General features: G+C 41.8%; 1 protein-coding gene across 1 annotated transcript; it reads left to right on the top strand.

Annotated features, from left to right (window-relative positions):
* Nucleotides 1-326: 326 nt before the first annotated feature.
* On the top strand, nt 327-3441 carry LOC127317805 (mechanosensitive ion channel protein 10). Its single transcript, XM_051348397.2, has 5 exons — nt 327-1818; nt 1895-2018; nt 2140-2433; nt 2525-2727; nt 2966-3441. The coding sequence occupies exons 1-5, from the start codon at nt 515-517 to the stop codon at nt 3240-3242; spliced, it is 2202 nt and encodes a 733-aa protein (XP_051204357.1). The 5' UTR covers nt 327-514; the 3' UTR covers nt 3243-3441.
* The last annotated feature ends 11804 nt before the right edge of the window (nt 3442-15245 follow it).

Raw genomic sequence — 15245 nt, 5'->3', positions numbered from 1 at the left:
GACCCACAAACTAAATGTTTCAGGAAACATGAACACAACTGATAATACCTACAGAAGTACATGTAGCATCACAGATCTTGCAACAGATTCATGGGTTGAATATTGGGGAGCGTTGGACCCGAGTGCCACCATGCATTTTCCCTGCATTATACTATGCCTTTTGTTTTTGCGGGGTCGGCATTATAAGCCTTGACTTGGAAGAGGACGGCAATTTATACTTAGATTGAGCTTGGCTCTTCGCAAATTAAATTGTAGCCGGAGACGTGAGACCTACTCGCTCTGTTTCTAAAATTAAATTCTCAAAACTTTATATGTAGCAACTAAGAACCACAGACGAAGTACCCCTTCCGTTTCCCACTTCCCGCGCACCCTGCTGGTGCTGGTGCCGGTGCCGGTGCCGGTGCCATGCCACGCCCCATCCCGCCATTTCTACCGCCGCCGCAGCCATGCTTCCACCCCGCCTAGAGCACACTCCATAGTTCATCACCCCACTCCTGCGTCGGCTCCGCCACCGATGGATCCGTCGAACGCCATCGGGGACGTCGTACTCCTCATGCCGCCCGACCAGCCCCAGCCCCAACCCCAGCAGCAGCAGCCAAAGGCCACGGCGGAGGCGCCCAAAACGCCCCAAAACCCCGAGAAGCCGCCGCAGACCTCGAGCCCCTATCGCCCGTCTCCCCTGAACCCCGACAAGCCGCCCCAGACCTCCAGCACCTCGCGCCCGCCTCTAACCCCTGCCTCAGCCGCGCTCCTCCGCCGCCGTTCCTCCATCGCCAAGCCCAAATCCCGCTTCGTCGAGCCGCCGATCCCTCCTACCCCCTCCTCTTCCCAACCTACCTCCCCCGCCGCCCGCCCAGCCACCACGCAGACCACTCGGCCCGCCTCGACCCCACTTAACCCTGCAGACGCCGACGACGATGATGACATCTTCCACAAGGACGTCGCCCCGACCCAGGCGTCCAAGGCCAAGTGCCGCCGCAGGGCCTGCCTCTCGCTCGAGATCGCCGTGCTCGTCCTCTTCCTCGCGATGCTCGTCGTCAGCCTCGTGGTGCGCCCGCTCAAGGGCCGCTTCATCTGGGGCCTGGAGATCTGGAAGTGGTGCGTCATGGTCATCGCCGTCTTCTCTGGCCATCTAGTCAGCCATTGGCTCATCGCCTTCATCGTCTTCATCATCGAGCGCAACTTCCTGCTCCGCAATAAGGTACTCTACTTCGTCTTCGGGCTTAAGAGGAGCGTCCAGGCCTGTATGTGGGTCGGCCTCGTGCTCACCGCCTGGTCAGTGCTATTCGACCACGAGCTCGGCCGCACGCCAAAGACGGCCAAGATCCTCAACTACGTTTCCAGGTTCCTCGCCTCCGTGTTCATCGCGTCCATTATCTGGCTGATCCAGACGTTTATCATGAAGTCCATTGCGTCCTCGTTCCACCGGAAGGCCTTCTTCGATCGGATCCAGGAGAGCCTCTTCCACCAGTATGTTCTGCAGACTCTGTCAGGCCCTCCATCGATGGATCTGCCGGAGAACATTGGGCGGGTGCCAAGCGGACGGGTGAGCTTAAGGGCGAAGGAGGAGAAAGGGACACCCGAGGTGATCGATGTTGCGAAACTGAGGGCGATGAAACAGGAGAAGATCTCAGCTTGGACGATGACAGGGCTCATCACGGCGATCCGAAGTTCTAAGCTTTCAACAATATCTCAAAGTATTGAGAGCTTTGATCAGTTTGATGACACAGAACAAAAAGATAAGGAGATAAATAGTGAGTGGCAGGCAAAGGTAGCGGCAAATGCCATTTTCAAAAATGTTGCAAGGCCCGGCTACAAGTGAGGATTATGACTATCCATTCTTCTCTCAAGACATATTTCAATATGTGGCACTCACCATCGTTTATTTGTGCAGGCACATTGAGGAGCTAGATTTGCTGAGATTTTTCAGCAAGGAGGAGGCAGCCTTGGTGCTTCCAATGTTTGAAGGGGCATCAGAGACGGGGAAGATTAAAAAAAAATCTCTGAAAACTTGGGTGGTAATGAAAATCTCTAATGCAATCACAATTTTTCTTTATAATATGCACCCTCCATTCCTGAATACGTTTTATTAGTATTTGAATGCTATCTGTTTCCTTGCTTGATTATTTTTTGCTCCAGGTGAAAGCATATCTCGACCGCAAATCACTAGCACATTCTCTGAAGGACACAAAAACTGCAGTTAGCCAACTTCACAACCTCATGAGAGTTCTGGTTATTATTCTAATCATCATTACCACTCTGTTGTTGATGGGCCTTGCGACAACCAAGGTCCTTGTTGTCATTTCATCCCAGCTTCTAGTTGTTGTATTCATATTTGGAAATGCCTGCAAGACTGTATTTGAGGCCATTATATTTGTATTCATAATGCATCCATTTGATGTTGGTGACCGCTGTGTCATTGATGGAATTCAGGTCAATTCTAGACTGCCCTGTTCTCAGTTCCCTTTTCACTGATCTCCCGCTGAATACTTTTGACGCTGACATGTGTCTCTACTGATAATAGATGACTGTTGAAGAAATGAATATATTGACCACTATTCTGTTGAAGAATGACAATGAGAAGGTTTATTACCCAAACTCTGTGTTGTCGACAAAGCCAATCAGCAATTTTTACCGAAGCCCCAATATGTATGACACCATTGACTTCGCTATTGACGTTTCAACTTCAGTTGCGAGCATTGGAGCTCTGAAATCCGGAATTAAAGGGTAAATCCTTAAGCTTTCTCCATGTTTAATGTGCCGCATCTTATTCTGAGCATTGCTGTTTAAGGAAAAAAATCTGCTGGCAATGCTTTCAACTTCTCTACCAGAAGTGGATAGTCGTTCATGAATGAACGTGCAGATCTGCATATGATATGATTAATGATTAAGTGATCTGAACTTGGCTTCATTGTTATTTCTTCCATGTTAATTATCAATTGCCACTGGTTCTTTGGGGTTTCAGGTACTTAGAGAGCAAACCAACGCACTGGCAGCCTATCCACACAGTATACTTGAAGGACATCTTGGACGTGAACAAGATCAACATGTGCTTGTTTGCACAGCACACGATGAACTTCCAGAATATCCGGGAAAGGAATATCAGGAGATCTGAGCTTGTCATGGAGCTGAAGAAAATATTCGAAGAGCTGTCCATTCGCTACTACCTTCTGCCTCAAAAAGTGGAGCTTAGCTTTGCCGGCCCAAACCCATTGCCTATATCTGTTTCCCAGGAAAGATAGAACGTCTTGAGATTAACAACTGATGGTCGTTCCAGACTTCCAGGAGGCCAGACAGTTTGACAACTGATGGTTTGTTCGGTAGTCTTTACTGGAGCTTTTTTCTTCTGTGTACATGCTTTGTTCGTGTGGTTTAATTTGTACTTGGTAACGAATGTGTCAGGATAAGCAGCGTATAAATGGACCCCAGAATTTGGGCTTAGCAATTGTTTACTTTGTTAAATAAATCTAGTTGTTAGACTATTAGTATAGAATGGGCCTTTTTACACACAACTAAAATGGCCCTTCGCACACGGTAAATCTTACATTAACATGTAAGGGTGGACGATGCTCTTCTACAACGCATACAGTTAAAGGACTCCTTCCAAGTATGTGGTTTGGATTTGGAGCCTATCAATCTTGGCCTTCAAACGATTGATTTCATCTTCATGTTTCGGGAAAGGGTGAGTGATATCAAACACTTGGACCTCCTTCTCCTTGTTCACCCGGAAATGCTTTTTCAATGCGTCTTCTCGGAGAGAGTTCATCTTCAGTAGCAAGCGCTTGTGCCTCTCCAACGTGGCAATATCATGTTCATTATTGCAACTAACTCGGTCCTTGCTCAAGGGAAAGTACTCCTTCAAGGCTTCCTCTTGCATGAAATTGATCTCCATGAGCTTGGCATTGCTCCTCTTCAAGGTGGCAATCTCATCCTCATGATCACAACAAGTGACATTCTCTTTGCTCAAGCGGATCCACTCCATCAAGGTCTCATTTTGCCTGTCATTCAACTCCAAGAGCTTTGCCTTGTTACTCTCTAGAGTTGTGATCTCTTCTCCATGATTGCAACACGGCACTTTCTCCTTGCTCAAGCGATAGTACTCATCCAAGGCTTGTTCTTGGAGGGAATTGACCTCCAAGAGCATTGTATTGTGCCTTCTCAAAGAGGCAACTTGATCTACAAGCTCATCACAACAAGAGTTAGGCACTTCAACTTCTTTCTCCTTGTGAGCTTCCTCTTGATCACTTGACTTAGAGAGAATTGCAAACTTGTTTTCCAAGGATTTGTGGTCCTTGGAGAGGGTTTCCAATTCCTCAGGTAACTTGACATGGTCAACATCAAGAGAAAGCTTCTCCTTCTTGAGTTCAGCCACCAAGGCAAGAGCATTATCTCGATCCTTGGTGAGTTGGGAGATGATAGCATTGTTAGAGACTTCAAGGGTAATAACACTTGCCTCAACAGACATGCACAAGTTTTGCTCCTCCTCATGTGCTTGAGTGAGAGAGGCAATCTCATTTGCCACCTCCCTCTCAAGCCTCTCCTCCTCTAGAAGATCTTGAGCCGCACCAAGTTGAACCATGAAAGCCTCAACATGGGTATTGGTATCCCCTTGCATGTTAGTGATAAAAGCATCCAAACCCACAATCTCACGCTTAATGGTAAGACTAGTGGCATCATCAATAGATAAGGCATTAGGTGAAGATTTAGGTTTGGAAGGGGATGCTACCTTCGATGATACATTTGCCATAAGGCAATGGGAGTTGTTGGTGGCGAGATTCTCATTAGGAGAGTCAAAGAGGGAGTTGGAGGGAGTGGAGATGGTGATGGTGGCCACTCCCTCATCCTCCTTGTTCGAGCTCTTGTCATCATGTTCTCCACCTTTATCGGAGGAATACTCCTCACGGATGATGATAGCTATAGTCTTCTTGGTGAAGGAGACCTTGGCGTCATCGGGCTTGGAGGAGAACTTGGAGAATCCTTTGGAGAGGGGTTTGAACTTGTCCTTGCGGATGAGCCTCCCACCATTGTCTCCCCTTCTGTCATAGATACAATCCGTGACGAAGTGGCTCTTGTCGCCGCAATTGTAGCAAGTTCTCCCCCTTTGCCCTTCCCTTGGGATCTTGGAGAAACTTCTTGGAGAGTCACGAGGCGAGTATCTTGAGCTTCCTCTTGGTCTTTAGCTTCTAGTCTTGTTCCCATCCCAAAAATTATAGGTGGCGAGTGCCATGTGTTCATGGTAGTTGGTCTTGAGATCATCTGGACCCCACTCCATGGGATCCTCATCACTTTCACTTGCTTCATGTTTCCTCATCTTCAATGCGAGGTTGGGCTTGCGGGTGTTGTGAGCACGTGCAACAAGATCCTCCGCATTCTTCTTGGAGATGTCCACAGCGATGACTTTGCTAAGGACCTCATCGGACGTCATGGCGTGGAAGGAGGCATTTTGGCGGACGACCGTCAACTTGAATTCCTCATAAGGGAGGAGACCGTTGTAGAACTTTATTTTGATTAAATGGTCATCCACAAAAGTTGCTCCAAGATCTTGCATTTGCACGTCAAGAGCGATGAGGCGTCGGTACATCTCTTCGGGAGATTCTCCTTCAATCATGACAAAGTTGTCGGCCATGTTGTTCACTTCATCGAAACGAGAGCTTCGAATGCTCTCATTTCTGAGGAAGAGCTTGTCGAGTTTATACCATGCTTCTTTGGCGGTCTTGAGAGAGCGGATGTGAGCACGGTCCTTGGGTGTGACGACCATGTGGATCATGTTGATGGCGGTGGCGTTGAGTTGGTCATCCACCACTTCTCTTCTTGTCAATTTTCTTGGGTCTCATCGTGAGTAACCTTCCTCAATGATGCGCCATAGCTCAATGGAAGCGTTGTGCACATGAGAACGCATTAAAAATTGCCAATTTTCAAAGCTATTGGATTCAAGTAGCGGTGGTGAACCATGAGGTAAAGTATGAGGCATTGGAATTGGAACATTTATGGTGTAATCACTTGGTTGTGGCACCGCATGATTACCCCCTAAATTTTCCGCAACCGGTGGTTCATACTTCCCTTTTGATGAAGTGCCGATTTCCCCAAGCTCCTCCTCTTGAGGGACTTTAGTCGATTGAGCAACAAAGCCAACAAGAGGAAATGGATTAGCTTTTGGTAAGAAGTCCTCGACACTTGCCTTAGGATCTATGGCAGGGTTTGGTTTTGGAGCAACCAACTCCATCATCATAGCGTTCATTTGGCAAACGATGGATGACTCCAATTTCTTGAGGTCACCCAATGTAGCCTTTGTGCTATCGGTGTTTGATGGTGGAGGTGGTTGCTCACCAGGAAGGGTCCCATTCCCAAGCGCCTCTTGTTCGGCCATTTCTTAGGCGGTAAAGCCCGAGCAAGAAAACCTTGCTCTGATACCATTTGAATGGATCGTTAGCGAACAAGAGGGGGGTAATGGTTGCTACACAAATTAATTTTATAGCTTTTTCAATTTTAGGCGTGATGCGGAAGTAAGGTGGCTACTTTCATGATGCGGTTGATCCTAGTATGAGCCTATGCGAAGCAACAAGTAACGGAACCAACAAGATTGTAAGAGAGAGGGAGCGGGACAACCGGGGTAGCGGAGACGAGGCCCGATTTGTTTCCTGTAGTTCCTCCCACAAAAAGGAGTATGTCTGCGTTGAGGTGTGAACCATGAAGGCTCAATGGCCACACATGCCTCACCTTGTTCCTCGAGAAAGCCCCACGAAGGAGCTTCCCCTCCTCCACTAAGTAGCCGGTCGAGGCGGCGGTTCCTTCACAAGGTTAGGGCGAGCTCCACAACACCGGAGGCTCCCAGCACCCTATGGGGCTAGCACAACTCCAAGCTAGCCTCCATAGGAGCTCTTCTTCTAAGATCCCACCATAGGAACCCTAATTCCAAGATCCACTAAGGACTAGATGATATTGGTGAAATCTCTCTTGGTAGAACTATCGATCGGGGTCTCCTCCGATCCACCAATCCTCAAAGTTTGGGCAAGATTGGTTGGATGGGGAGGGAGATCTTCAAGGTTTCGAGCTCAGCAACAATGCATGAGAGAGAGAGAGAGAGAGAGAGAAGAGTTGAAACGAGCTGGGGAAGAAGGGCCCCTTTTATAGGGCCCCTGAATCCAACCGTTATGTCCAGTTTCCGCATGACCGGTACTACCACTTTGGAAAGCGGTACTACCACTCTGGGCTCGAGATTTGCTCACAGATCTACCACGTGGGGCTCAACCGGTACCGGAGAGGTGCCGGAAGGGCCTCTATGAGCCCCAGACTTCCTCCTGGTACCATTGCAGTACCAAGGCGGTAGTGTCGTAGATTGTAGTTACGGTACCAAAGCGGCACCTAGTCGGAAATACCGTTTGGGAGCGGTACTACCGGTCGAGGTACCATCAAGGTACTGTAACACATATTGTGAGCTTTTCTTTGTGCAAATCCTATTGCGGTACTGCTGACCGGTACCAATAGCGATAGCGGTACTACCGCTCTTGGTATCGGTAGTACCGGTCGAGCTGAAACTGGTTTTTCCTCTTTCCCTCTCCAACCATGTCACCTCGCAACACACTCACAAAACTAGAAACCCTACAAGCTACGCTTGAGTCTTCCAATCCGCGTTCAGCGAGGGTACCGTGCACTTGCAAATCTACTCAAAGCAAACTATGCACACTGTGAAATTTATTCTAGTGTTGTTATCAAACACACAAAACACGAGGTGTAGATTTTTCTCTTTCACTATGATGATTTATGCAAACGTCGACTGCATATTACTTCACCTATATGAGCTCACATGGGATACACTTTAATGTAATGAACGGGTGTTGGAAGGGACGGAATGACAAAACCCGGTTTCCAATATTTTGAGTTGCATTAGAGGGGTTTATGTCGGGGACTAATGCATGTAAAATACATAAATGAACTTTGTCCTTTATCATATTGAATTCCCACATATGTGCAATAATATATATGATGATAATACCATGTTTTACATTGATTTATGGGGATTTACCAATGATCCCCTTTATTTGCTTTATAACCCTGCAAAATAGGAAAACCCTGTTTTGCGTATTTTTCACTTTCATAGACCTATACGGAGTTAAATTGACCTGAGATTTTTTGAGTGTCACTTTTTCATCGGGAGAAGCACCCCGGGCCCTGGAACCAGGCCTAGAGAGGCCTGAGGCCCGAAAGAGCATAGGTGGCGCGCCCTACCTTGTTGGGCGCGCCACCCTGCCTCTTTCGGCCATCGATCATCCGATTGCCCTGATTCTTTCACCCACCAACGTATTTTAACCTAAAAATCACTATATATGGCCCGAAGAGTTCTCGGGAGGAGAGCACCGCAGAATACAGAAACACGAAAATAGAGGCCTGCAGCTAGTAGAGAAGATTGGAGGGGGAAACTCCGCCGGGATCACCGCCGGAGGGATCTCAAACTTCTCCAACGTCTTCATCATCATCACCATGATCAAGGGAGAGTAGTACACCTCTAGACTACAGGTTTGTGGTTGTAGCTTGATCTATTTCTCGCATGTTCTTCATAGTTCTTAGTGCCATGTGAGCTGCCCTACATGATTATGACCATATTTGTAATACCTTTGTGGTGGATCCTTATTCTATGATAATGTGCTATGATATCTTATCATATTATGTGTAAAATGTGTTGATAGATGCATATTATGTACCTCATTCTTAAGTATTTGTTCTGATCCAACATCTAAGCAAGAGTGTGTGTGTGGTGATTTGTGTATTAGATAGAGTATCATGGTTTTAGTGATTGGATAGTGGCAATATTTTCAAGATCTATTATGGCATTGACCTTTTCTTTTGCTACCACACTAGGGATAAAGTGAACGCATGTGCTATGTTCTTCACGGACAGTAGTGATGATCTTCTTTGTTCAAGGTAGCATATTTGATATTCAAAATTCATGTCAAAGTAATTATGGCTATGCTCTATTAATTCTTAATACAAGATTGCAGGGAGTTTCTTTCTTGTGGAGTATAAGAGAGATGTGTTGCATCATCTCTATGTTAGGACGTGATGCCCATATTAATTTTGATCTTACGCATACTATTATTTGCACCTTCCTATCTCATTGATAAATTACTATTTGTCCACTACAACTGAAAGAGAGAATAGTCAAGTGAACCCATGAACCCCGGTCCACTTTTTATCATAAGAAACACCTTTATATTGCTTTTATCTTGTTTCTATTTGCTGCACTATTTTAATCTGAAAAATACAAAAAATTTACTTTTCTTATTTGTATCCAAAACACCAAAAACAATCAACCCCTTTACAGTTTTTACTAAGTTATTTTATCTAGTCTAGTTTTATTCACTTTATTTTTAATTATGTTTTATTTACTTACACGAAACCTTGTGCTTGACAGCCACATGGTGGAGTTGGGGACACCGTGCATTTAATTTACTTGCAGGATTGCTAGAAGAAGGGAGAAGAGTATACTCTTTGTCTAGTTTCCCGAGAGTTCGATATAAACCCTCTAGTCACCCTTGTGGAAAAAATACATTGCTGACACAACACTCTGCACTTGTAATCCCAACATCATCAGGGATCAATGATCTTATTGCTATGGTGAGACATTTATGTATTAATGATTCCTATGCTTGCACATGAAAATGGTTCTAGGAACCATCATAAGTGGTGTATTTTCTTATATCTATGGCTGCACCTAAATTAGGATCCACCCTAAGGGAATGAAAATTGACAAAATATTTAGCATGTTGTGTAGAACTCTAATCCTAGTAAATCCATGCCACCCTCGGGAACACTTGTCTCATATAAGCACACACGCACTTGATATTGTCCTCTTGCTGCATAGAGGATGGAACTTTCTCTCATTGACATCATTTACATATTGCTATTTACTTTCTTCACATTATTTATTGCAAACTATACACTCAAAACACCAAAATTATTGTATTATTATTACTATTTGCTTGTCAAATCCGCTAACCAATACCTTAAGCTCCTCATGGGTTCGACAACCTTTCTTAATGAAAAGTACTACAATTGATCTCGTGCACTTGTGAGCCATCACATACAAATATGATACTCCCTCCTTTCCTAAATATAATCCATATAGTTTCTGGCACGGAAATTAAGAAACACACATCTATCTATTATATATTAAAAGAAAAATACGGAATTAAAATAGAGACACCACGTTAATCCACATCACTTAAATTATTTTAACAGTTAGATCTAAAACTTATGGCTATGATTTAAATAAATATTAATTATTACGTAACTAAAAAGTGGTCTAGTTGACACGATCAATTATGAAACTATCACTGTTTTTCTTCAATGATATAATAGATCAGGCGCACAAGGCATTGTTGATAAGGCAAATCTGATCGTGACATTGATGGTCACCTCATACTACGGTGTTATTCTTTTGCATAATAAGGGAATGTACAATGGTGGGAAGGCACGTTTTCTCTTACCACTTCATGTCATTTAGAGAGGATGATAAATATAATTTGTACAATGTATTATCTCTATCATTTATTGCATAGATGATAATTAATTTTTTTTCAAAATTATGTGATAAAAAAGACAAATCATACAATGGAAAAAATAGCCTTCTCTTATTTCATAAGAGATCATCCCTTAGCTAAGGAAAGATAACCTTCTCTCTCTTCATTCTCTCTCCTCCAACTAAGCAAAAATGTGACGTGGTAAGCATAAAAAAATGCTGACATCACTCCATTGTATGTGACCTAACGTGTCAACCTAGCTACAACTATGGAAAGCAACTTTTGAGGGGAGGCAAGTCCGTTCCCTTAAAAAGATAAAAAGGCATATCCATTTAGGCAAATAACCGTGAAGAATCTGATAATAGGTCATATATTTAATATCCCTCCGATCTCTTTTAATTGACTCAGATTTAGTACAACTTTATACTAAATTCGAGTCAATTAAAAAGGACCGGAGGGAGTATTACGTAGTATCAAATATGGTAGGGCAAGTACCAGATCACCGCGAAAAAACAAAAGTAATCCGTAGCGTTCACGTCAAAAAAATTTAGCATCAAATCGTGTCACTATGGAACTCTAATTGCTTCTGATAGAAAAATTCCTATACTAAAAAACTTGGAGGTGTATAATAATCAAGTAAAGTAGAAGTCTATATAGATAGAGTACGTGTGAGACATTTACTTCAAAAAAAAAGAGTACGTGTGAGACATTGAGTTGCTAAGCATAGAAAAATATTCTATTCAGTTCACGTACAACGTAAAATAAAATTGCTCTTAATTGTGGCACATGTATGTTTTGATGTAAAATGACACCGCAAAGAAATGGATAAAATATCCTACTGTATACATTTATGTGGTTAGTCCACCGACATTTTTGTTCGGTCTAGCTAGCTACAACTTGCATCAATATTTATGTTTAGTTTACATGTAATCTTTTTTCCTCCATCAGGCCAGTAAGTACATGGACATCAAAAGAAAAGAGATTTTTTCGATAAAGAGTATATATTAATATCGTGGAGATACCAAATACACCCAGCCTCTGCAACAACGCATTACCCTAGCGGTAGTACAGACGCACACAACCAAAAAAGAAAGTAGAATTACAAAAAAAAGAAAAAAGTCTCGCTACGGTGATTCATTTATTGAAACAGCAAGACAGCCCCTGAAGTCCAGCTTCTTCAAAAGCGACGCCTGCAAGAAGGAAACAATGCACAAACACAGGTGCACGAGGAAAAAAAGCCAACCCATATACGTACCAATTTAAGTTTGTGTGCACATCAAACTAAATTTGAGTTTAAATATAATATATCAATAATCTTCGTAACTGAATCGGCCATTTCTTGAAGCCCCTCCGAATTCACTAGTGGAAAACGGGGCTATAGGCCCGGTTCATTTGGGCCTTTAGTCCCGGTTTCCAAACCGGGACCAAAGGTCCCCCCCTTTAGTCCCGGTTGTAAAACAAACCGGGACTAAAGGTCCCGCCACGTGGGCTGCTGGCGCGCGTCGAGGAAAAAACCCTTTAGTCCCGGTTTGTAACACGAACCGGGACTAAAGGTTATTTCGTTATTTTTTTTATCTATTTGGTTCCCAAATATTTTTCGCTCCTCTTTTTTTTTCCTATTTTTTCAGAATTTCTAGTATTTCAGTTATTTAACTAGTTTAGTTTCTAACTCCACTTAATCTCTAACTACCCTTAATCTCTAGTCAAATTACTTACTCGTGGTCCAACTTCCCGCTCGGTCACCCATCCTCCCACTACTCCAGCACTAGCACGCTTAACTTCCAAGTTCCTTTCCCATCCCGCTTCCAAGTGCTTCGCGCGCATGTTGTGATACTAGTATCATATCAATCCTATTAACATTTGGTCGATTTCACACTTACTTATTATTCGAATTCCAAATAATTATTTTAATAAACAAAACTAATAACGTACATGTTGTGGTAATGGTATTATAATTATAATTTTTAAATTTGTATTATAATTGTTTTTTTAATTTATTATTTTTTAATATTTTTTTGCCAAACTTGAAAATTTGAAAATCTAAAAAATTGGCTAACTTTATGATTAAGTAATAGTAATCTTTATGCATGATGTAATTATTATTTTAAAAAAATTGAAAAAATAAAATTCCGAATTTATGGCAAAAACTAAAATCTTGCTGCTTTCATATTTTCATTTGGAATTTTGAGAATCTAAAAATTGGCTAACCGGGTAAACCCTGGTGAATTCGGATGTAACTTTTTCTCAGGATTTTTTTGATATATTATACGTTTTTTTCCGACGTCGTATGCAAAAGTTATTGCGGTTTTACCATTTTTCCATTTTTTTAAATTTTTTTGCAAAAAAAGTGAAAATTCGAATTTCTTAATTTCTCCGAATAGTAGGTTGCATAACATACAAGAATCTGAAAAGATTTTATTTTTTGAATTTTGTATCATTTTCTTTTCTATTTTACAGTGCTAAAAAGGCGATCCACGGGGGGGGGGGGGGGTGTGTGTGTGTGTGGAGGTGCATGGGAAGGCAAAAAACCCTTTAGTCCCCCTTCGTGTTACGAACCGGGACTAAAGGGTAGACCTTTAGTCCCGGTTGGTAATACGAAGGGGGACTAAAGGGTTTTGCCCCATAGACCACCCTTTAGTCCCGGTTCGTAATACGAAGGGGGACTAAAGGGTCCAAACGAACCGGGACTAAAGGGTTTTCATGATGAACCGGGACCAATACCCCCTATTGGTCCCGGTTTGGTTCAAAACGGGGACTAAAGGGTGGGACGAAAGGCCTCTTTTCCACTAGTGATTACTTCTAAAAGAAGCCCATGTTTCCTCCATAACGTGGCTTAAGGAATGGTGCATCAACTAATCTATTTTTATTTTTATTTTTATTGATTTGTATACTTGAATTGGTAAATAAAGTATCCCTTCTAACAAATAAATATACATACAAGAATGCAATCTAATACGATATTCACCCAAATTACCCATGATCGTGATGGATCCTAATTAGAATGGTGCATGTTTAATCATTTACACATATGTCCACGCTGTGGATGTATATACGGCAAGCGTAGTCCGTGTTTGATGCAAAAAAATATTGTAGAGTTGTTTCTCGGCCTTACGTATATTATTAGGATCTACTAATTAAAATATATGTTCCAATATTCTATATGCCTATATGAATAATGATCAATAAAGTTCAGATGTTTCACAGTAAAATAATAATAAAATGTTGACATAAAAAATTATAATAATGATTTGTCATTTCGTAGAAATAGAATCATATACAATTTCATTTAGGAATATATCCTTATTTTAATAATTGGTGAATTTATCAATGAAGGAGGAGGTAATGGGATGGAAAGAGTTTGTAAAAAGTAATACATCTGATGCCCTCGCATTTGCGAGGGCCCCTGTGCTAATTTAGGAAAAATTACATCATATTTGGCTGGAATTAACCATATGCAATTGACGTGAGACAATAGAATACTTTGCGTAAGCTAAGGAAAAAATAATCAAATCCCTAATAATATTGTCCATTCAAGTGGGGCAACGCAGTAAACCTTATATTTTCGATTTTTTCTCAAAAAACTATATGGATTATAACTAGGAACGGAGGGAGTAATAGTTTCAACCAAGATGCAAACTAACTTATTATTAGGAAACCATTTTATTCAAAAGCAAATATGTACAAAGAAACACTATTTTTTATTTTGTTATATTATCGGAGAAGTTTTAGTGATATAGACTTCGCAATGGTTCCGCTGACATGAACAACACATGCTCAAGGTCAATTTCTCCATTCATCATCCTTCTCATTTACTTTCCCAACTTTATTTTTATTCAAATTTCAAGACTAATTTTTGGAAAACAATATCTAAGCTAATTTAATTACCTTCAAATAGTATTGTAAAAACCCAACTTTTGAAACCTTGTGTAAGTAGAGTTTAGAGTAGCAAAAATAAGGGCCATCAAAAACATTTTATGTTAATCCCTTGAAAAAAGTGTTTCTTGCATATTTGCCTTGTTTGATGTGTTAAACATGTATGTTTGAGACATTGTTGAACTAGATTGTGAATCAACACAATCCATGTGCCTTTGTGATCATGTCATTCAATATACTACTGTGTATTTGATAAAATCACTATCTTGGCAACTTCTTTTATTTCAAGTCATTTAACTTTTCTAAAACAAAGAGCCAATATAATTTTGAGCACAAAGGTTTGTACAAATTAAGTATTTCTAAAACATATAGGGATCTACATGTTGGTATCATCCCACTATTATGCCAACCCTCATTTTAAAAAAATTACAAATATATTTCAATCAATTTTGGAAGGCTATAAAATAAAGAGATGTTCATGTCTTCACTTCTTTCTGGAAAATCTTGCAAATCATTTCTCTAAAACTCTTTTGAAACCCTACCATGACACGATCTTCATTGATCACTTGTTCAACAATTTCTTCTTGGTTTGTTTGGAATTATTTGCATTGACCTTGTTGGCTATGTGTATTCGGTTTCCCTTGAGTGACACTATTTGACTTTGGTTCAGTTCCTTGTGTGTAGCCTAGATTTACAAGTGGGTATGTGGCCGAAGCTATAAAAAACACGTCATAAATGTTTCACTTGCGCTTAGCTAGAGAGCACTTATTGGTTGACACCCCAATGCATAAATTGGAGGCAAGTTGAAGCAATTTACCAGCATGATACTTAAAAAACTTTTCTTGGCAACATCAA

Source organism: Lolium perenne, chromosome 7 (assembly GCF_019359855.2).
Source record: "Lolium perenne isolate Kyuss_39 chromosome 7, Kyuss_2.0, whole genome shotgun sequence".
Taxonomy (NCBI): Eukaryota; Viridiplantae; Streptophyta; class Magnoliopsida; order Poales; family Poaceae; genus Lolium; species Lolium perenne.
Note: the sequence above shows the minus strand (reverse complement) of the source record. Positions and strands in the feature narration are given on the sequence as shown.